At 46.6% G+C, this 23,790-nt stretch overlaps 1 protein-coding gene across 2 annotated transcripts in view; it reads left to right on the top strand.

Moving 5' to 3' along the window:
* The window catches only part of Adcy9 (adenylate cyclase 9), a 134,767-nt gene extending 117,317 nt beyond the window's left edge, over positions 1–17,450 (top strand). For both annotated transcript variants that reach the window (XM_031361023.1, XM_031361021.1), the window contains exons 8-11: positions 2,738–2,897; positions 5,093–5,241; positions 7,606–7,647; positions 13,289–17,450. In XM_031361023.1, the coding sequence (XP_031216883.1) occupies positions 2,738–2,897; positions 5,093–5,241; positions 7,606–7,647; positions 13,289–14,480 (1,543 nt within the window). In that variant the 3' untranslated portion in view covers positions 14,481–17,450. The remainder of the gene's footprint in view (positions 1–2,737; positions 2,898–5,092; positions 5,242–7,605; positions 7,648–13,288) is intronic.
* The last annotated feature ends 6,340 nt before the right edge of the window (positions 17,451–23,790 follow it).

Below are 23,790 nucleotides of genomic sequence, written 5' to 3'. Positions count from 1 at the left end.
TCCATACCTGTGCCTGTGTGCACTCTCCTACACATCTTTGCCTGTGTGTACTCTCCACACCTGTGCCTGTGTGCACTCTCCTACACACCTGTGCCTTTGTGCAATCTCCTACAAACCTGTGCCTGTGTGCACTCTCCTACACACCTGTGCCTGTGTGTATTCTCCACACCTGTGCCTGTGTGTACTCCTGTACACATCTGTGCCTGTGTGCACTCTCCTACACACCTGTGCCTGAGTGTACTCTCCACACCTGTGCCTGTGTGCACTCTCCTACACACCTGTGCCTGTGTGTACTCTCCACATCTGTGCCTGTGTGCACTCTCCATACCTGTGCCTGTGTGCACTCTCCTACACATCTGTGCCTGTGTGTACTCTCCATACCTGTGCCTGTGTGCACTCTCCTACACATCTGTGCCTGTGTGCACTCTCCTACACATCTGTGCCTGTGTGCACTCTTCTACATACCTGTGCCTGTGTGTACTCTCCACACCTGTGCCTGTGTGCACTCTCCACACCTGTGCCTGTGTGCACTCTCCTACATACCTTTGCCTGTGTGCACTCTCCTACACATCTGTGCCTGTGTGCACTCTCCTACACACCTGTGCCTGTGTGCACTCTCCTACACACCTTTGCCTGTGTGCACTCTCCTACACATCTGTGCCTGTGTATACTCTCCTACACACCTGTGCCTCTGTGTACTCTCCACACCTGTGCCTGTGTGCACTCTCCACACCTGTGCCTGTGTGCACTCTCCTACACATCTGTGCCTGTGTGCACTCTCCACACCTGTGCCTGTGTGCACTCTCCTACACATCTGTGCCTGTGTGTACTCTCCACACCTGTGCCTGTGTGCACTCTCCTACACATCTGTGCCTGTGTGTACTCTCCATACCTGTGCCTGTGTGCACTCTCCTACATACCTGTGCCTGTGTGCACTCTCCTACACACCTTTGCCTGTGTGCACTCTCCATACCTGTACCTGTCTAAAGCCTGGAGTTCTTGGTCTCTGTAACCTGTTACTCCAACTCTTTAATTACTGTTCCTGTTCTATTATATCCAGTTTGGAAGAATCTAGCCCTACCTGAGCTTAGCTGAGTGAGCTGTTCCCACCTGAACGCTCTTGGAGTCTGGTGAGGCAGGCAGCCACTGTACCCCTACCTGGACATGGCAGTGTCACTGTACCCAAGGCTAGGAGAGGCTGGATCCCAGGTCAGAAGGCCTGCACGGTGGATTCCATGGGTTCCCAGGGAAAGCTCATACTTCAGCTTCCCAGCTTAGAGCCCCTCCTTGTACTCCAGTGCCAGGAAGATCACTGAGAGCAGCTAGTCTTTCTTTTAAACTGGATGATCTTGAGGACAGTATTGAAGTCTTCCAGGCATCCCATCTCCTGGGACTCAGCTCCATTTGTGTTCCTCTCTAGAGGCCCTGAATCTTGCCTGTAAGAATATCCATGGTTTTTCCTCAGTTATGTTCCAAGGCCTGTGTTTTCATTTAGATTTGAGGAAGCCAGAACAGCCCGATGACCCTAAAAGTGTACTTGAGTCTGTGAGCAATGACCAGAAGATTGGGGGTTGCTGGTCATGGCTGAATGTATGGGGTGAAGGCCAAAGGTTCAAGTTCTGATCGTGTTTGAGAAGCCCAAGTGGCTCCTGCCTAGGTGTGAAGATGGTGAGCCTGTCCATGCTTTCCAGCAAAGGCCTAAGAGAGTTCTGAGTCTCCACTCTAAGGTCCCAGTGTCCTTTCTTCCGCGGTCCTGCCCTACCCTGCCCCAGGGTTCCCTAAAGGAACCTCACCTTTCCTGGTCACAGTGTTCAACTGTACTCTCAGTCCTCACCCTTATCAAAGCGCTGTCACTTTCCTGAGGTAGCCCGGATCTACAGTGGTGAGAAGAGTCATAGGCTATGTCGCTGGGATAGGGAGGCACCTCCCAGGAAATAAAGAAGCTGCTTGCTGCTAGGCGATGGTGGCACACACCTTTAATCCTAGCTCCTGGGAGGCAGAGGCAGGTGGAGAAGAGCCAAGGCCACACAGAGAAACCTTGCCTCAAAAAACGAAACCAAACAAACAAAACAACAACAACAAAAGCTGTCTGCTGTATTTGTCGTAGCCGTGATCCAGGTTGAGTGAGGCAGCAGGACACACAAGGCGGTGAGCTGTCTTCAGTTTGTGATCTGGTTCGCTGAAGAATGAATGAATGGCTCTTAACGTCCCAACCCAAACTGAATCTGCTCAGCTGCAGCCGAGTTAATGCCTCCAGAGCTGCCTGCTTGTGCACAGATCTCAGTGAGCCCCAGGCTGAGGCGTTGTTAGCAAACTTTTCACTTCTGTGTTTCTAAGGAGGAGGTAGTAGATGTTGCGGCTCTCAGTGGAAGAAGGGAGAATGTCACTGTGTGATCCTGGCAAGGCAGCTCTAACCCTGGCTACTAACAACAGCCCTCCCCCATTGTGACCCCCAAAAGACTCAGTAGAACATCTCTATATAGGCCCCACTGAGGACTTCTTGACTTACAGTAGACTTTACTTGGGGGTAGTTACTATATTTTTCAAGCCCCACAGACCTCCAGAGGTCTTTGACAAGTGTATCTTGTCCAAATGGAGATGGTAACCTTACAGTTGGATGTGAAGCTCTGTGTATGGTCAGTTGCCTCCAGCGGGCATCAGAAACGGCAACATGGGACAGATGGAGGTGTGGCATGCTAACCCCTCTGTTCCTGATCCTCTTGCCTCTGTGTCCCAGAATGGTGTTTTTCCTAGAAGATGTCATGACATGCACAAAGCGGTTGCTGGAATGGATCGCTGGCTGGCTCCCTCGCCACTGCATTGGAGCCATCTTGGTGTCTCTTCCTGCCTTGGCTGTCTATTCACACATCACCTCTGAGTTTGAGACCAACATACATGTGAGTATTCGCAGGCCGTCTCCATGCCCTCCAGGCTCCCTAACCTCTTCTCTCACTTTAAGTCTGGTTACTTGGGATAGGGCTAAAATTCAAGGGTTTTTGTTTGTTTGTTTGTTTGTTTGTTTGTTTGTTTTTGAGACAGGGTTTCTCTTGTGTATCCCTGGCTGTCCTGGAACTCACTCTGTAGACCAGGCTGGCCTCAAACTCAGAGATCCGCCTGCCTCTGCCTCCCAAGTGCTGGGATTAAAGGCCTGCGCCACCATTGCCTGGCAAAATTCAAGCTTTTAAAGAAGTATTCTCTGTTACTGCTCCCAGTCATCCTCTTAAAACAGGAAGCATGTGCTGGCTGGGCAAGGTGGCACACACATGTGGTAGCACACACACACACACACACACACACACACACACACACACACACGGTGGCGCATACATATACACATAATGGCACATACATGGTGGCACATATACAGTGGCACATACACGGTGGAACATACTTGTACACATGGCACATTCACTCAGCACTTAGAAGGTGCAGGCAGGAACATCGGGAATTAAAGGTAAACCTCAATTGCATAGAATTTGAAGGTAGTCTAGACTATACAAATAGCCTGTCTCCATATACATAGATACACACAGACACGGGGATGGACACACACACACACATACACACACACACACACACACACTCCACAGCAAAAACTGCAGTGTGGAGGTGCCAGTGGCTATCTGAAGAGTGGGCACAAGGCTTTATCAACTTCCTTCAGGATCCATTAAATTTAAGATCAATCGTAGACTTCCTGTGGTTGGTGAGAAGTGTGCCCATCTGAAGACAGTTCTGATCTCACCTTCATCCCCCACAGCTGCTTTGCTGAGATCACATGGAAGTCACTGACTTTCACTTTCAGAAGTCAGTAAATTGCAGATAGTGAATGGGCTTGGTACTGGATGGCTTGGCCCAACTGTGGGACCATGTAGGCATTCTCAACATGGCTAAACTAGACCAAGCTATGGTGTTGGGAAGACTAAGGGTAGTACATGCATTTTTATTTAAGATAGTTTTCACTTGTCACACTGTCCTTTTTAATGTGGGGGAGAGGGGTTGCTTGGAATAAGACTCAAGCCTTGCTTCTACTAGGCAGATAGATGCTCTACCACTGAGTCACATCCCCAGTCTTTTAGCTTGTAAAGGACTTACAGAGATGGACCTCTGCAATAGTTTAAACACTGGACTTTGTCTCATGATTTACAAAGATGCACTGGCTCATGTGTCCGTATGATACAAGGCAGTGTGCCAGTCTGCTAAGTCTCTGACTGGCACCTGGAGTAACTGCTGCTCTGGCAGGAGCTTTAGAGTGAGCTCCGCCATCGATGAGGTCATTTCTTACCCTTTAGACAGAGAGCCAGAGCGCTGGGGTTGAGTGGAACAGCATTACTTAGAAGCCTCTGATGGCCTAGCATCAAGTCACTTCTAGATGGCTCATAGCAGGACTGGAGGGAGCATTTGGAAGGTGGCTCCTCCCACAGTGCAGCATCCCAGTAAGCAGCCTCCCTTCCCTGTCTATCAGAGGGATGTGTGCCATCTTACTTGTCTGGAGGAATATTCCCCTAGCAGTGTGGACTGGTAACTAAAATGCTGTGCCAGGGACCAATGTGTGATCTGTTTTTAAAACCAGTAGGTTACCCAAAGGAAGACTTTCCTGGTTACTTCTAGTCACTGTGACCAAATACCTGATGAGAAACATTGTAAGGGGTGGAGAATTAGCTCTGGCCCAGGACTTAAGGGAATAGTGTGTCGCAGCAGGGAAGGCACAGCTCCATGGTGGTGGGTTTGTCCGTCTGAGACTCTTCATTTCCTTACAACTTGGTTAAACAAGAAACAGAGATGGGGTAGGATACAAACCAGGCTCTAAACCTCAAGGCCCTTCTCTCCAGAGACCCACTTCCTGCTGCTCAGGTCTACTACCTAAAGATTCCACAAACTCCCAGAAGAGCACGCCTTGGCTGGGGACCAAGTATACAAGCACGTGAGCCTGTGGGGGACATTTTACATTAAAGCCATCACAGGTGGTACCAGAGATGCCTGATACTGGGCAGAAATGTGGTTGAGTGGTCCTCTTAGTCTGTGGCATGCAGATAGGATGGAAGCAACATGGCGGAGGTGGCACAGGCTCTGCTAACTGTGTCTTCTCTTGCAGATCACCATGTTCACTGGCTCTGCAGTGCTGGTGGCCGTTGTACATTACTGTAACTTCTGCCAGCTCAGCTCCTGGATGAGGTCCTCCCTTGCCACCATCGTTGGGGCTGGGCCATTGCTTCTGCTCTACATGTCCCTATGCCAGGACAGGTATGTGACTGTACTCTTACCTCACACCGCCCTCGCCTAGCATCTCTTAGGGCTTGGCAACAGTTCTGTGTTAGTGCTGCGTGATGCGTTTCCTTCAGGACTTGAAATAGCTTCCAGCACACACAATGTTCAAAGAGAACCAGCTGAGGATGTAGTTCAGTGGTAAAGTGCCTGCCCAGCATGCAGAGGCCCTTAGTTCAGTCCCCAGGAGTACCAAATACAAACACAACAAAACAAATATACAACCCACAAAGTAATAAAGTGCCCAAGAGTCATATGGAAAAGAAAAAGAAGGTCATTTATTACACCATACAACAGGCTGAGTGTATAACACATATATATTGAAATATAAATGAACATTGGATTTAGACGTAGTTTCTATCCCCCAAATCGTCAGTTATATGTAGATATTCAGAATTCCACAAGACTTTTGATCTCATGCACTTGGACTTGGGAATGCAGTCTGTATATATTTGAATATAGATGTCTTTAGATGTGTTTGGGTACCTGCCCCTGTGAGACACATAACTATTGTAGGACAGTTGAACTTTCTTTTGTGAATAAGTTCTAATCTAAGAAAGGAAGACCTGAATTATTTCACACGAGAGAGTCGGGATGAAGAAAGCCGAGAGAGAAAGCCAGAGTAGTGCAGCCCTGTAACCCTAGCACTCGGGAAGCTGAGGCAGGGGGTCTAGCTTAAGCTACATATTAACAAGACTCTGCTGGTACATGCTTGTAATCTCACCACATGGTAAGCAGAGGCAGGATAATCAGGGGTCTCGGGTCTTCCCTGACTGTGTAGAAAGTCTGAGGCCTTCTGGGCTACCTGAGTAAAAAGTATGTTGTGTACAGAGAGATTAGAGTCACATGATGAACCTCTGGAGACAGGACCAATTCTCAATTGTGCTGTACAATGACAGGGACATTTAAACTTGGTGAGAGCCAGGAATGGTGGCTCACACCTGTAATCCCAGTGCTGGTGAAAGGGAAGTGGATGCAGAAAGACAGCAATTTTGAGGGTAGCCTGGGCTACAGGGGAAGTGAGACCTATCCAGTGCCATCAGGCAAGCAGTCAGCACAGTGAAATGCCCAATGTGGATAATGACAGTGAGGTTCCTTCCTCTGCAGGCTCCACCAGCGGCATCGTGTGTGCTTCTCGGTTTGTTATGTGTGTCTCAAGTTTCCTGTTATATGCCAGCAACTGGCTTTGAGGCTTTTACTCTTTGTCAACTAAACACGCAGTTGGAAATAGACTAGAAACTTGGGTAGCAGAGTATAGACAGTACTTTGTTTAAATAGTTCATGATCTCTTAAACCAGTTAAGCTTCTGTGTGTGTAACAAATATCTAAGCATCAGGCCTTTCCTGTAACTTCTTAGACAGGTGCTTCCCAGGTGCGGTGGAGAGCCACCTGTTCATAAAGCAGGCAAGCAGGGTGTTACACAGTTACGGGGACGGCTCTCCATTGTACTTCGCAGGACATCTAGCATTCCTGCTCCCTAACTTATTATCACAAACAGGACCTTCCACATTTCCCAGGTGCCCCTTGGGCTCATCCTTGGTGTCCCTGAGGACCACTTTACAAATGCCTTTATCAGTGGTATCAAGAGTCTGGGAATGACAGCACATCGGTGATCAGGGAGCAGCATGGTGATTGTCCTCAGTTTCCTGCCTGTATTAATAGCAATGTGAAACATTCATGTTCTCTACAAAGCAAGATCAAAAGGGAATCTGAATTAGAGCCTCAGTTCAGTGTCTGAGGAGAAGCTGTGACAAGGAATTACATTGAGTGAAATGTGTGACCTTCTGCCATTGAGGAACATCTGGACTCAGGGTCATCACAATGCTGTATACAAAGAGTATGGAATTCAGCAGCAGAGCAGCAGCCTTTACCTTCAGATGCCTCGGGAACCCTTCATGGTAGCACTTAGTCCACAGCCTTGGCTCCTCTTGGATCCAGAGCAGCGGAGTAGGGGTCTCCCATGTGCCTCCCTGCTACAATCCAAACAGCAGATTTTGGCAGGAACAAAGATGAACCTTACCTTGACCCTTCCACATGGAGGGCTCTCTGAGCCTGTGTCCCAGTCCCAATTGTAGCTGGAACTAGCTGGGCAGTGCTTTCCAGGTAGTAAACAAAAGCCTGAATTCACCTTCTAACAAAGAGGTGTCCGGCACTTTCCTGTTGCTGTGATAAAATGCCCGGGCAACTTACAGGAGAACGTGCTGAGTTGGGCTTATGGTTTCTGAGGAGCATGACCAAATATTTACCTCATGTCACCCAAAAGGGAAATTATGTGAATTCTTCTTGAGTTGCTTTAGTAATCCCTTTTTGTTTTCTGTAATACTTTATGCATTTTCTTTCCAGTTCCATTGTGACGCCTTCCTTGGACTCACCACAGAATTTCAGGTAAGCGTCCAACCTGGGGCCTCATCTCCCATTATCTCCCAAAAATATGCATGTGTGTGCATGTGTGTGTGCTTGTGGTGTGTGTGTGTGTGTGTGTGTGTGTGTGTGTGTTTGTATACAGGATGAGAAAACAAGCAATAACTGCATATTAAGGTATCTGATCACAGTTGGTTCTTCCTGGAAAGATGAGTATCATTACACATATACTAGAGTTAGTTTAATTTTATGCAACAGAAAATACTTATCATCTAAAATATTTTGAATGGAGCAACCAAAATGTCTTTGCTGTTAAAGATGCTTGCTGTGAGAGTCTAGCAACCTGAATTTGATCCCAAAATCCATATAAGAGAGTTTGGAAAGGACCCAATCCACAGTAGCCCTCTGACTGCCACACACCCCGCTTTGCACGTACCCTTACACTCATCATGCACAGGCAGACTGTAATAATAAATAAATAAATAAATAAATAATATAATTATATAGGTCACTACTATCTGGCTAGAAATTTGAGATAATAAATATTTGAATTAAAAATAAATATTTGAATTTTTAAACTAAATATTTAGCCCTTGCTTTACTATAAACATAAAAGTAAATTCAAAATAAATTGAAAGGTAAGAGATAAAAATTATGTATGCTGTGTGCATGCAGATCTGCAGCCACCCATGCTCTATATGCACACACACACCACAAAAAATAAAAATAATCAAACCATAAAAGCTAGAAAAATACTCATTTTCATACCTCTTAAGACAGATAATTTTCCAGTCTTATCAATAATAAATAGATCCACAAGACAAAGACTGAATGACAAATTGGAACGGACAGAAAAACATTCATAGAACATAAAGCCCACACAGATGAAGTTCACAAAATCTGTCACATATTACCCACATTCCCCTTGCTCCTGGGAATCAAACCCAGGGCACTGTACAAGCTGCAAGTGTCCCCACTGATCTTTTAGCTCATCTTAAGCTGGACCATCAAAAAGTAGTAACTCGATGCCAACCATGATGATCAAGCCTATAAGACTAGTACTCTGCATCCTGAGGCAAGGGGATTGCTGTGAGTTTGAGGTCAGCCTAGGCTATAGAGTATGGCACTGTATATACAGCCCTGATAGATCCCAAATGTTATAGGTACCAAACCTTGCTGGTTAGGGCTGAAAGCTGACCTTTGCTTTCTCTTTGTCTGTCTGCTATTTCAGATTACCTCTTTTGCATGATAATAGATTTTAGTGTGTTTTACTTTAACTTCTATCCATAGTTGGATGCCCCAGTATTCCGTTACTTTTACATTTACTCATCTCAGATTTCTCCTTTGGACTAAGTGTGAAGGTACAGTTCTGTAATTTCAGCTATGAGAGCAGAATCGTACATGCGGGGACTGCATGAATCCAGTGCAGAGTGAACTTGATCAAGGCTGGCCTCTAGAGCTTTCTTGGGGATGCCATCTCAAAATGGAAAGGAAAATTGCTTGTGCCACCGCCACCTAGCTCTGGACGAGCGCGGAATCGCTCTGCCACCGCCACCAATAGAGCCCTTACACAGCACAGGGCCTGGCGTCACTCACCAGTGCATAAACACACCAACAGTCCTCTTCTTGGAAACTGACCTTTGCTGATCAAATGTAGAACTGGATTGGCTGCTCTTGTCCACTTGGTTTAGAGTAAGACTTACTGGGTGTGGTGGCACATCCCATAATCCCACACTTGGGCAGTGAGGGCAAGGGGAGCAAAGGTTCAAGTTCACCCTCAGCTGCATAGTGAGTTAATTCCAAGACAACTTGAGCAACATAAGATCCTGTCTTAATAAGACAAATACAGGGCAAAGTGGCTTAGTGGGTAAAGCACTTGCTCCTTCCAGCACAATGAGAACTGATTCCACAGACTTATCCTCTGACCTGGACACATCCTGGGTGTCTGCATTTACCAATCACGCATACTCATAATAATAAAGTTGTTTCAGTTTGGGGTTTGGTTTGGGTTTGGGTTTGGGTTTTTTAAGGTATAGGCCAATGAGAACGCTTAGTACATGCTTGCTATCAAACCTGTTGACCTAAGTTCAGTCCCTCAGGAAACTTACTAAAAAGGGCTGTTCCTCAACGTCACAACATTGGGAAAAGCAACTTAGCCCCCCGACCCAGCAAGCCATGCTCACAGGAGATACAGTTGGTCTCTCCCCAGCCCACACCCTCTATGCAACTCTGCCTAAAAGCCAGGCAGAGAGCCTGGTGGTGGTGGTGCACACCTTTAATCCTAACACTTGGAGGGCAGAGGCAGGCAGATCTCTGAGTCGGAGGCTAGCCTAATCTACAGAGTGAGTTTCAGGACAGCCAGGACTACAAAGAGAAACCAAGTCTCAAAAAAAAAAAAAAAAAAAAAAAAAAAAAAAAAAAAAAAAAAAAAAAACCAGAGACCCTCAGGCTGGACTAAAATGTGTTTTAGTCAGTTAAACAAAGTACTCACTTTGCTTAGCATTTGAGATTGATAGAAATTATCATTTGATCCAATGCTATAAGTGAGATAAACATGGGATGTCCTACGATACAGAACTCTGTCTTGTTTCCCAACCACTGGGCTAGGAAACCTGTGTCCAGTCTCAGGTCGAGCCTAGCTGCACTCCAGGGTTCAGCGTATTAGAGAGAAGACACCAAAATCAGCAAAGGGAAACGTTAGGCCCAGTAAGCTATGATGGCCCTAGAGGATCTCAGTGAAGACAGGTCACATAGGAAGCTCAGAGGGGAAGCAGGTGTTCAGTAAAGCCTGCATTGCCTGTGCAAGCAGCCGCAGTACCACGGGCTGTTGCCGTCCAGGGATGGTGGGGCCCCTCCCCATCCCAGCTCCCTGTAGCCAGCCCAGGCTTCTCTGAGGGTGACAACCTCCCCTGTGGAGCTGACACAGGGATGGTGGAGCCCCTCCCAACCCCAGCTCCCTGTAGTCAGCCATCCCAGGCCTCTCTGAGGGTAACAACCTCCTGAGCCGACACAGCTACCCCGAACCTGAAGAGAGAAGGGACAGGGCCGTGTTCCAGCTGGTCTCCATGGTTTACCCATGAGGAAGCCAAGGCGTCCAAAGTCTCCAGGTGTCCTACCCAAGTAGCCTAGGGACCGTCCCGATCTCAGGCCTTTTATGGTGGTGCCCTGAGGAGTGTCTCAATGGCCTCGAGTTCATTTTTAATTCTTTCCTTTTTTTTTTTTTTTTTGAGATAAAATATTATGTAGCCCAGGCTGGCCTTGAACTTGCTGTGTACTCAAGGATAACCTTAAATTCTTAATATTCTAGTCTCTGCCTCCAAAGGCTAGAATGATAGACGTGTGCCACAAGGCCTTGTGATATCCATTATTTTAAAATACCCTTATGTCAAAGGTAACAATAAACTTTAAATACTGTAGCTAAGGAATTAAGGTTTCTGTGTCCTAGATCTCCCCTGAGGACATGTCAGCTTTATATCCATTTATCTTTACATAGTGAACAATTCCATCATTTATAAAATCTAACAACCTACCTTGGGCAATTTAGAAATACATTAACGTATAAAACCTATAGGAACTGCACAGTCAAAGCTCTGTTAAAAATAGAAGGGGACAGCCGGGCGGTGGTGGCACACGCCTTTAATCCCAGCACTTGGGAGGCAGAGGCAGGCAGATTTCTGAGTTTGAGTCCAGCCTGGTCTTCAGAGTGAGTTCCAGGACAGCCAGGGCTATACAGAGAAACCCTGTCTCGAAAATAAATAAACAAACAAAAAAAGAGAAAGGGGCAACAAGAAAGGGATGGAAGGAAGGAAGAAGGAAGCTCAAACGTTAACGTAAACAGACTCTGGAAAGCAGGACAAGAGATAAATTATTTTTTTAATTTCTACTTTCTCCCTAAATTTTCTATGATTGGGTATGCAATATTTTTACAGAGGACAAGACTGAGCAATACAGTGGTGTATGCTTATGTTCCCGGCACTTGGAAGTTGGAGGCAGGAGGATTAGAAATTCAAGCTTACCCTCAGCTATATAGCAAATTCAGGCCAACCTGTGCCTTAAGAAGAAAAAGCAAAAACTAAAACAAAAAATCATTTTAGCTTTCGATGCTAATCTCCGGTTTCAGCTGCAGGGCCCCTCAGTGGTACCTGCCTGCTGGAGAACAGCGCAGCTGGACGTGAGCTCAGTCATCTAGCAGAGGAAATGGGAAGTGTGGCCTAAAACAGTGTGATGGCTGAGGCTCGTGCTTAGAGAGAATGCTTGTCTCCACGCACAAGGCTCTGGGTTCAGTCTCTCGCCCTTACAAGGACTTCTTGGGAATTTCTAGTTAAATTCTAAATGCACTGCAGTTAAAATGATTCAAGAATCCTAATGTATGGAAAGACGAGGATAGGAAGTTCTCTGATACATCATTTCTCATCATAACTACTCAGCATGAGTGTGTACATCCATAGATGAGATCACTCTATAGCCATGAGAAAACAGCTGCATTCACTACCCTGAAGGAAAGGAAAGACTATTATGTTCTTTATGCTGATTGACTTACCATGTGCATATATTATGTGTGTGTGTATGTGTGTGTGTGTGTGTGTGTGTGTGTGTGTATCATATCTTAAATGTATACATCTCATATTCTTTTTGAAAATGTTAAGATTGTCTTAAATAACTTGGGCAAAGCAGACCTAGAAAAGGGGTGTGTTTTGTGAAAGTTTCATACAAGTAGAGCATAAATAAAGTATAAAAAAGTCTTTGTAAAATGATGTCTGTTGTTTAGAAACCTAAGACTAAAGTCTGTCAGACTATTCAGTTTCTTGGGTACAGTAATGAAGCTGTGATTACCAAGGGACATGTCTGTACCCTGGGAGAGACATACTAGAATAGTTAGACCAGCAACTTACTTTCAAAATGTTTAGGAAAAAGTATTTTGTTTTGTTTTAGATTTATTATATATACAATATTCTGCCTGCATATATGCCTATAAGCCAGAAGAGGGCACCAGATCTCATTATAGATGGCTGTGAGCCAAGATGTGGTTGCTGGGAATTGAATTCAGGACCTTTGGAAGAGTAGCCAGTGCTCTTAACCACTGAGCCATCTCTCTAGTGCAGGAAAAAGTAATTGCATGTGTCAGTATGTCTTTCTGTGTCACATGTGTGTCTCTGTATATGTGTTGAGAGGAAAAGCAGAGAGGCAACATTTAACAATTATAAAATCCAGATGAAGAACATCCAAGTTTTATGAAATTTAATGTTTCCATAGAGTTGAAATTTTCTAAGAGAAATAGTTGAGGAGAAAGAAAAGTTTGTTGTTTTTCTTTTTTAATCTAATGAGTTTTTCTAAAAAGCAGTTACAGCTGGGCCTAGTAGTCCAGGCTTATCATCCTAGCATGTGGGTATGGAGGCAGGAGGATAAATTCCAGACCCACCTCCAGCTACATAGCAAGTTCAAGGCCAGCCTTAGCTGCATAAGACAAGAAACCAAATTAAATATGAATAAAACAAAAGCGCTCGTGAAGCCTGCAAAACAGCCAGCCAGTCTGCTTTACCGCTGCATGTGCTGAGGGCAATGCTCAGCCACGCTCGGCAGAGTATCATTCGCAGTGCAGGTTTGGAGCACTCCCTTAATGCAGGCTCTGTGTAGCTGTGTCATTTCTTGTCTCTCTGCTCCACAGTGCCAAGAGAAACCCATGCAACAGCTCAGTGCTGCCGGAAGGCAGGAGGCCAGCCAGCCTTATAGGCACGGAGCTCATCCTCACCTTCTTCCTCTTGCTCCTCTTGGTCTGGTTCCTGAACCGGGAATTCGAGGTCAGCTACCGGCTGCACTACCATGGGGATGTGGAGGCAGACCTACACCGCACCAAGATCCAGAGCATGAGAGACCAGGCTGACTGGCTGCTACGGAACATCATCCCCTACCACGTGGCTGAGCAACTCAAGGTCTCTCAGACCTATTCCAAGAACCATGACAGTGGGGGAGTGATCTTTGCCAGCATTGTCAACTTCAGTGAATTCTATGAGGAAAACTATGAGGGGGGCAAGGAGTGCTATCGCGTCCTCAACGAGCTGATCGGTGACTTCGATGAGCTCTTGAGCAAGCCGGACTATAATAGCATCGAGAAGATCAAGACCATCGGGGCCACATACATGGCAGCATCGGGGCTGAATACGGCCCAGTGTCAGGAGGGTGGCCACCCACAGGAGCATCTACGTATCCTCTTCGAGTTCGCCAAGGAGATGATGCGTGTGGTGGATGACTTCAACAACAATATGTTATGGTTCAACTTCAAGCTCAGGGTCGGTTTTAACCACGGGCCCCTCACGGCAGGTGTCATCGGTACCACCAAGCTGCTGTATGACATCTGGGGGGACACGGTCAACATCGCCAGCAGGATGGACACCACTGGTGTTGAGTGCCGTATCCAGGTGAGTGAAGAGAGCTACCGTGTGCTGAGCAAGATGGGTTATGACTTTGACTACCGAGGGACCGTGAATGTCAAGGGGAAGGGGCAGATGAAGACGTACCTTTACCCAAAGTGCACAGACAATGGAGTGGTTCCCCAGCACCAGCTGTCCATCTCCCCAGACATCCGTGTCCAGGTGGACGGCAGCATTGGGCGGTCTCCCACAGATGAGATTGCCAACTTGGTGCCTTCTGTTCAGTATTCGGACAAGGCTTCCCTGGGATCTGATGACAGCACGCAGACCAAGGAGGTGCACCCGTCCTCTAAGAGGCCCTGGAGAGAGCCAGTCAAAGCAGAGGAACGGTTTCGGTTCGGCAAAGCCATAGAAAAGGAGGGCTGTGAAGACACGGGAGTAGAAGAGGCCAATGAACTCACCAAGCTCAACGTCTCAAAGAGTGTGTGAGGCAGCGCCGAGAGCTGCCGAGGTGCTCTGCTCGTCCAAACACAATAATATCTGTACCATAGGCTGTTGTGCTATCCAGCACCTCAGTTCCTGTCCCCAGATGTGGTGTCACGTGGTCATTTCAGCCCTAATCTCTGTGTGGAGCACAGTTATTCAGGGTTCATTTCCACCCATTTCGATTTTTCCTTTACTCCCTTTCCTGGAAGCCTTTTCCCAGAAGCCTGCCCCCAGGCGGGGGATCCATTCAGCAGTGTGGAGGAATACAAGTGCCTTCAGGGTTTGGCCTTGCTTCTGGGGCTGAGGCCACTGGTGGAATCATGGCCCTGGGGATTATTTGACTTCTTTAAGAAAAAAAAAAAAGGAAAAAAAAAAAGCTGTGGTTAAAATACCATTTTTATTGCCTTTTCTCACAAGTTTTTTTTTCTCATACAGTGTTTTCCAGTTTATTTTTTCTATATATGTAATAGTATTTTTCAGTCACCTGGCCTTTCTAAGCACACACACGCACACACACTTGCATACATGAATCCGACATAAAGTGCCAGTAATTCATCTGGGGGAGGGGCTATAAGAGGGAGCAGGGCTAGAAGCAAGCCCCCTCCTGGCATCTCTCCTGTACCTGGGCCCACAGATGGGCCTCTCCGCCCCCAACACTGGGCAATTTCAGGGGCTCATCTGCACGCAGGCCAAGATTTCATAGGCTCACCAGGCACAAAGCTTAAAAACCAGGCCTCAGGAATCTCCAAGCCGTGTTTTCATCCTGACCCCAGACAGAGGGGTCTTCCAGCCAAGAGTGAAGATGTTTGTCTCAGAAGCTGACCCATCTGAGGGAGACGTTTAACCATCTGAGGATGCATTTATTTATTTATTTATTTATCAAGACGCGTGTATTACAGGGAGGGGCTACTGAGTAGTTTTGGTGGAGGGAAGCCGTCAAGGAGTGGGCAGGGCAGTTTGCAAAGGCCACAGCCGACCAATGATAAGATGTCCCTCTATGTTTCATCCACTGTGGCCCATGGTGCCACCCAGGGTGCTGCTCCCCATGTGGGGATCCAGAGTAAAACTGGCTTGGCGCCAAGCAGGATTCTGCAAACCTTTAGTCCGTTCCTCCCACTGTTGGACTGCGCAGGCTGGCTTGTGGTGGGATTTAATTCTGTTAGCCGATTCAGACTCTTGAAAGGGGTTTCTTATGGTGCATCGAGGGACAGAGCCATCTGTTTTGCCAAAGGAGATGCAGACAGTCTGTCACAGAGACAAAATTCGAGTTCCCGGCTGCTAAACTTGCTTGTAATTAAATTGTGTTCTTCCATGTTGAGTCTCAAGTTGACGCTGGATGGAGCTCAGGCAACAGCTGCCCCGCCACCATCATTTTTCCAGGTCATGCTGGTGTGCAGCTCATGAGACAACTGAGGACCAGCTCTGTGTCTGTTGGAGGTCTTCATACCATGCCCTGTGACGTGTTCTTTCACTGGTAAACTTCACTGTATAGCTTTCACATCTGAGTTAAGCCCAGTTTTCACTCCTCCCCAAAGATGGACAGAACCTGCTTATGATAGCAAGGTGACATCGTAGATCTAGTCAGCCACTTCTGGAGACACCTGGGACGGCACCCAAGCAGCAAAGCCACGCCAGGGCCCAGGTCTTCTTAGTGACTGGAATATCCCTTCCCGGTTGGCTCCCCGTTGGTCTTCCAACTTGAAGAACAGATAAGTTGTGACAATACCTCTTGCTTCTAAAGAATGTATTCCTGTACAATGCCACAGATTTTCTTTTCTTAAAAACACTACCTGATTCTTTCCTTGTGCTAGGGATTTAGGGCACTCTGGGGTCTCCTGCTGTCAGCAACAGGGTGTGCTCATCTGAGAGAGCATCAGTCTGTCCTCCACCTCAAGGCTGCGGCACTTTGAGGAGCTAGCTAGTGGTCGGGGCTTTTGAAATCTTGGTTCAGGATGTGCTCTGTCAAGTTCATCTCTTCCCACACCTCCCCTCTCAAACTCTCTTTCTTTCTCTGCTACAAAGGTATCTGTGATTCTTTCCCAGCCCACTCCCCAACCCTGGGCCTGCAAACCAGTTGGAGAGAATCATTAACCTCGAGCAGGTGGTCGGGTTCTGCACTGTGCAAATAGAACCCTGGCTGAAGGGCAGCTCCCACAGAATGCAGTGGTCTTAAGAAACACCCTGAGCCTTCTAGAAGAACCAGTGCAGACATTCTTCTTTCAGGGTGCAAGGCCCCTGGGGCCTTTCCAGCTCCCTGCCCCTAAGCATACCTCAACACAGAACCACAGGATCTCTGCAGCACACCTGCCCTGCAGCTTGGTCTGTTGGCATTGAACAAACAGCTGTTGCTGGAGACAGTTGGGCTTCTAGGCAGTGGACTTGAGTGTCCATCAGGTGGCAATACTTCTTAGGAACCTAGGGCAGGGAGCAATACTCCAGAATTGAATGTGTGTAAATAGTTGCTTTGCACTGCAATTGCCCTTCCCTTCTTGGCCCCAGCTCAGATCAATTTTATACATCTGTATGATCAAGCACACATAATTTTAATCCCACACAAATGAACATAGAGCGCTTGTCGGTTATAAGCCCTCAAACAGCTTGACGAGGCCCACAGATGTGCCACACCTGCGCATGGCTCCCTCTGCCCAGACTTCACTCCCGGGACTGCACCTGCACATTTGCACATGACACAGCGAGCCAAAGGCAGTGTGCGACCATCACCTGGGCTGCAGTCACTTGTAGTTTCCAAAGATAAGTCTGCATTTGAATTTCTTGATTTTCAAGGTAAGCATTTTTTTTTGATTGGTTGTTTTGAAAATCGCATCATGCCTAGAACCTGAAATTATATTAGCAAGAACCAACTGTTTGGATTTCCATGTTTTCCTTTGCTCTGCTCTTTTTAAATTGTTAATTCTAAGAATTTCAAAATGCATCCACTGAAAAAAAAGGATATTAAAATGTTCTAAAACTTAACTTTGGTGCATGGTAGTTCCTCATTGAGAAGCTTGGTACTGCTTCACTTCAGGGCAGGCCTCCTCCCACCCCTCTTACCCTGTGTGTGTTCGGCAACTTGGGGGCCAAGACAAGATTTACTTTTCATTCCTACCATGGCTTTAAAAATGGGTGGGGGGTGGGCAGGGAATCTACCTTTTTGTGTTTCTGGGGCTATATTATTATTTTTTAAATGAATTCACCTACTGATGTTAACTTTGGTTGAAAAAAAAATTTTTAAGATAAAAAATTTTAAAGAAAAAACAAACAAACAAAAAAGAAATAAAGTAAGATAAAAAATTTCTCTGTGTAGCCCTGGCTGTCCTGGAACTCACTCTGTAGACCAGGCTGGCCTGACAGGAGGTCTGACAAGAACATGGTCTTAGGCTACAAAGGGCACTTAGGGACTTAGACAACTCTGCAGACAAGAAAGGCCGTCTCTGATCTTTGCAGTACAACTTATCATTTGTGGTCTCTCTCTCATCTGAGATCTTTTCTGCACATGGTTGCTTTTCGTGCTGTTGTGCTCTCTCGTAATGGCCACCTGGAACAGATCCCAAAGACCTGGACAAAGAGGCCAACTGGAGGAACCAGCAAACCAAGGGGGTGATTTTAAAAGTTCATGTTTGCATGTTATCTACATGTACATTTAAAATCACCCCATGTGTGTCTATATGATTTCTTTGTAAGAAAAAAAATTAGTATTTGAGTAATTAAGCCTCTGGAACTCTCTTCTCCTGCTGGGTCTGCAAGTCTACGGAAACCAGAATTAGGCAATGCTGACGTCTGCTGTCGACACCTCGCTTACCAAACACAGTGGATTCTTTATGATATTTGTACTCCAAGAGCTTCAATAATTTGATGAACGTTGTGGCCTCATTGAAAAAAATAAGTGCACATAAAATAAAAAAAAAAACCTACTCTCGTGAGACTGAGCAGATGGCTCAGTGTTCAGAGGGAAGCATGAGGACCAGAGTTCTGATCTTCAGAATACTGAGTGGGTGTGGTAGCTTCCGGTAATTCTGGAACGGCAGCGGCAGACACAGATTCTCCAAAGCAAGCCCCCCAAACTGTGAACTCTCGGGTCAAGTGAGAGGCCTTGAAGGCACCCGACAGCAACCTCAGGCCCATGAGAGCTTCCGCACATGCGCGTGCAAGCACACACACAATATTCCACACAAATGCAAAAAAATACACTTTGATATTACATAAGATTTCAAATACAGCACTCAGCAGGCAAAGGCAGGGGGATCTCTGATTTTGAGGCCAGTTTGATTTTCAGAGCAAGTTCTAGAACAGCTGGGGCCACACAAAGAAACCCTGTCCTGAAAAACAAAAAGATAAAAAAAACAAAGATTTCAAATTTTGGAATCTAGTCAACTACTCCTCACCCACAGTAGCTAAAGAACACTGAGGTTTTGTTCCTGCTATAGAAGAGGTCCCCATATAGTTTAAAGACTCCTGTTTAGAAACATGGGAATCCTTCTCAGTTACATAAACATTTTATCAAAATTATAATTTACAATTTTATGTGGGTAGTGTAAATGTATTTAAGGACTCTTAACTTTTCATCATATAAATATCAACTTAGTCTAATTCCTTGAAACAGAGGAGTAAAATTGATCCAGGATTTTATTTATTAAAAGCCTACTAATAATACCCCAGCGCTTCCTTGATTTAAATCATTTGATTTTTCCCCTGGTACTTAAGGACATCTAAGAAGCAGTTGAGTTAAAGGTGCTTTTCAGGATGACTGTCCCAGACTCCCAGACACGGGAAGCTACGCAGTAATGGTCTTCTCCTGATTGACATCTCTAAACAGGGTTCTTTAGTGTCATCCATGGCTCTTAGTGGGTCTGCCACTTGAAAGAGGAACCCACTTTTAAAATAATCCTCTCAGTGACTAGCAGGCGGGTTGCTTCAGAAATGACATACCACCCAATTAAGACCTTGATCCCACCTAGAAAACAGAGTTGTTGGCTGCTCCGATGTCTGCCAGGCCCACCTCAGCTCTGAAAGGAAGAGGCACTTCCTCAAAACCTGCCCTTAAGTGTCTTCCTCAGATTTAAAAGAAAGGGGGTTGGGGAGACAGAGAGAATCCAGGCTGGCCTGGAGCTTGCTATGTAGACTAGCTTAGCTAAACTTAATGGTGATCCTCCTGCCTCAGTCATCACACATGGCCTCTAACACATTTTCCTCACCACGGAGCAGGTTACCTTTCCAAGTTGAGCAGGCAGGGAAGGAGGGAGGGTCTGGGTTTGACTGCGGTTTTGAAAGTTACCACCATCAGGAAATGTTTAATGTGCTCCGAGAAGGGAATAAAGTAGGCCCCAACTATCTGCATACAATTCCCCAGGCACTGACTTAAGGACAAAACAGAGCAGCAGACTCTGGCCCCAGCCTTCCCTCGGTCCTTACAGGGTCCTCCCAGCTGGCATGCCCCGCCCTCTACCCGAACTCTCCAGCCGGAAGCCTGGGCTGCCTTTCCCCCAACTTCTCCGATTCCTGTATGACGTCAGCCATTTTGGCTACTAGTCCTTTTTTGCCTCTTGGCTGCTGCCTGCCGCTTGTGGTTCCTACTCTGCCATCTCTCTCCCTCTCCCATACGGCTCGACTCAGCCTGCCAGCCATGTACACTCTAGACTCTTGCAGATGCTCCTGCCTCTGCTCCTCCTCAGACCAACAATAAACTTTCTCCCCCACTATACCGAGGAGCATCGTGCCCTCATTTTCTTTATTTCATTCGTAGACATTGTTCCCAGGACAAACTTAAGCAGCCACCTGCACCCCTCCCCCTCGGGACCACGCCTTGGTTGTCCCCACAACCTTCCAGCCTTTCCTTCTGTCTCCTCAGATTGTCCTAAAAGAGGCTTCAGTTGCAGCCCACTCTTGCTCTCTCTTTGAATCTTTGTCTCCAGGACACTATTTCCTGCACGAAGCCTCAGGACACCACCTCTGCATTCATGCTTGACCTCCTCTGCTGGTCTCCTGTCGGGATTGGGAGCATTGGTTAACCCTGAGTAACGGAATGGGGAGACACTGCTCTGGCATTATGCAGTAGTCATTTAAAGAAAAATTATTTAAATCCGGCTGTGGTGGCACAGACCAATAATCTCAGCATTCAGGAGGCTGAGACAAGAGGATTGCCATGATCATGAGGTCAGCCTTGGCTGGAACGGGAATGTGTTTTCCAGTGCCAGCAAGACACTGTCTCAAGAAAACAAAAAGAGTTGCAGGTAAGAGCACTTGCCACCAAGCTTGGGGACCAGAGCCGAATCCCCAGGTGCAACATGGAAGGAGAGAATCAACTTCCACAAATTGTCCCCTGGCTTCTATCCTTGTGCTCTGACATACCTGTGCACACACATACACACATGAATTAAACAAATGAATTAAAAAAGATAGTTATATGAATTTTCAGAGAATTAAAGGAAAACAAGAAAATTAGATGCAACTACCCTTTTTTTTCTTTCTTCGAGACAGGGTTTCTCTGAGTAGCCCTGGCTGTCCTGGAACTCACTCTGTAGACCAGGCTGGCCTCGGACTCAGAAATCTGCCTGCCTCTGCCTCCCAAGTGCTGGGATTAAAGGTGTGAGCCACCACCGCCCGGCTTGCAACTACACTTTTTAAAAATTAGATTAAAAGTAGTCTTCTAGATAACGTTTCCCGAAAATGCTTTGAATGAGACAGTGAATTGCAGTGGGGCAGTGGTGGCTCACGCCTTTGATCCCAGCACTCAGGCAGGTGGATTTCTGAGTTTGAGGCCAGCCTGGTCTACAGAGTGAGTTCCAGGACAGCCAGGGCTACACAGAGAAACCCTGTCTTGAAAAACAAACAAAGACTGAATTTTCTTTGTTTGAGTTTCTCGCATGGATCTCATGGATAGTGACCCAGAGTCTTCCAGGAATTTGTTGCCGTTCTCATGGCTGATTCAAGGGGCCATTTCCACCCTTTTCAGCTTGTTTCTAAATTCTCTCCTCTCCTTATCCAACTGCCCGTTTGCCAGCAGAATCGCAACAGGCTTAGACATGTACCAGGAAGCATGCCACAGCTAGGGAGCTATCATACATTTGGCCTCTACTTGGCAACAGTTACTGGAACTCCAAGAAAGCAGTCCGTGTCCCTAGTCAGTGTCTTTCCTCTCACTACTGCAAATTATTGGGGCTCCCTGTTGTCATCCATCACAGCACCTTGAGGGTAACCTCAGCTCAAGCTTCTAGAGTCACACCAATACCAGAAGCACACTGGAAACCCAATTCCTCTGTAGCCCCACCCACCTTGTGCAGTATCAACCCTTAGGCTTCTTGGTGAACCCCACGCTGTCTACATTTTCTAGGACCAGTGTTCATTGATGGCCCAGGTGGAGACAGTTGCAAGCTTACTCCCCGTAGATTCCCTTGTGGATTGGGTATACTCCTGTGACATCGAAAGCCTTCCACTAAAGTCACCTGCAGTCCTTTCTCAGTTCAGCCAGAAGAAGCTGTCACTGTGACCTACTGGGAGCTTTGAGTGCACACAGGAAAAATGGCACCTGCACTCCTGGGTCGGCCCAGGCAAGCCCTCGAATCGACTTGTAACTTACACAGAGAATTCCTCACCTCCACTAATTTCTCACCTCACTAAGGTGAGACACCTTAGTGGAGAGAGTTGGGAAAGAGCCATGACAGCCAGCCGGATGTAGAATGGGTCACTTGGATCCAGGGAGAACACAACAGAGCAGGCATCCTGCTGAAGCTGAGAGTCCTGCACACTGCAGAGTGACCATTCAGGCATGCCAGCGAACCTTTTCTAATCACAGCATTAAACCAAACCACTAATGGTGTTTCGGATGAGCACAAGGCAGAAAATTAAAGCCTTAATGTATATATTCCTTGAGATCCCTGTATTAGGCTGGAGAGAGATGGCTAAGTGCTTGCATACACACGCTGCTCTTGCCAAGGACCTGTGTTCAGTTCCCAGCACCCACATCAAGCAGCTTACAACTGCCTATAACCCCAGCTCTAAGGGATCGGGCACCCTCTCCTCTGCAGGCAACTTCTCTCACAGGGGACACATACAGATAAATAAGACTTTTAATAGTAAATAATGACCCGTGACTGTCTAGTAGGGCCCGTTGGGTTTTAGCCTGAGATGAGGCAGCCCTCTCTTCCACCTGTAGTCCTCACAACACCATAATTCAGGGTACATGGATCACTGTGGGGTAGGACCCTGCCTGTCGTGGTTCTGACACATTTTGCCTCGCATGACATTGTCGGCGTGGGGAATGTCTTCTTATTTTATGCTGCTGGAGGCAATAAGGTGATTATGTGTTGCAAAATGCTTTTTTGTTTGCTTGTGTGTCTTGTTTTGTTTTTGAGACAGAGCTTCCCTGTAACAGTTCTGGCCATCCGGAGACACGCTCCACCGTAGACCAGGCTGGTCTTGAGTCCATGAGGATCTGCCTGCCACTGTCTCTCAACAGTACTGGGCTTAAAGGCATGTACCACCACTTCCCATGATAACATGCATATTTTGTGCATGCTGAGTGGGACTTCCCATCTATGGGTATTCTACATTCTTGTCATTAAATAAATGACAGAAAATTATAAATAAATGTTCCATTCCAGCAATCTGAGTAGCTTTTTAAAAAAATGACTTCCTAGAAACGGATGGCTTTTCCTCTTCTACCTGCTAGACTTCTCGTCAGCATTTTTCTCATCGTGTCTTGTCTAGAGGATAAACATCCCAGTGTGGAGGAAACTCTGTTTCATTTCAGGGGATGGGCAGCGTTGCTCTTCAGGTGTGCCACTGTCATTTTAAATCGAGGAGAAGGCAAAGCTGCTTAGACGGCTTGGAGGCCTAAGTGCTTGCTGTGCAGCTGAGATCACATCCCAGCGCCCACGTAAAAAGCTGGGGGTAGCAGCACATACTTGATTTTCTGGTGCTAGGAAGGAAAACTGGAGGATCCTGGTGGTTCCTGGGCAGTGTAGCCAGTGGTAGGCTCTAGGTTCAGGAAGAAACCATTTCTGTAAAGATGGTGAATGATTAAGGAAGAGGCTCAGTGTTGACTTCTGACCTCCTCCATGCACCTGAGTGTACACATACACACACACACACACACACACACACACACACACACACACACTGCACTATGCACTGTTAACCTTAAACAGAAATAATCTGAAATTCTGAGCTACCTGTGTACCTAGAACAATGCACAGTATCTTTAACCCATTACTGAAGCCCTAAAAAACTATAAAACATTTTTCAAAAGTTTATTTTGAAAAAGTATATTCAAGGGCTAGAGAGATGGCTCAGTGGTTAAGAGCACTGGCTGGTCTTC

Source organism: Mastomys coucha, unplaced genomic scaffold, assembly GCF_008632895.1.
Source record: "Mastomys coucha isolate ucsf_1 unplaced genomic scaffold, UCSF_Mcou_1 pScaffold12, whole genome shotgun sequence".
In the NCBI taxonomy this organism is placed as follows: domain Eukaryota; kingdom Metazoa; phylum Chordata; class Mammalia; order Rodentia; family Muridae; genus Mastomys; species Mastomys coucha.
Note: the sequence above shows the minus strand (reverse complement) of the source record. Positions and strands in the feature narration are given on the sequence as shown.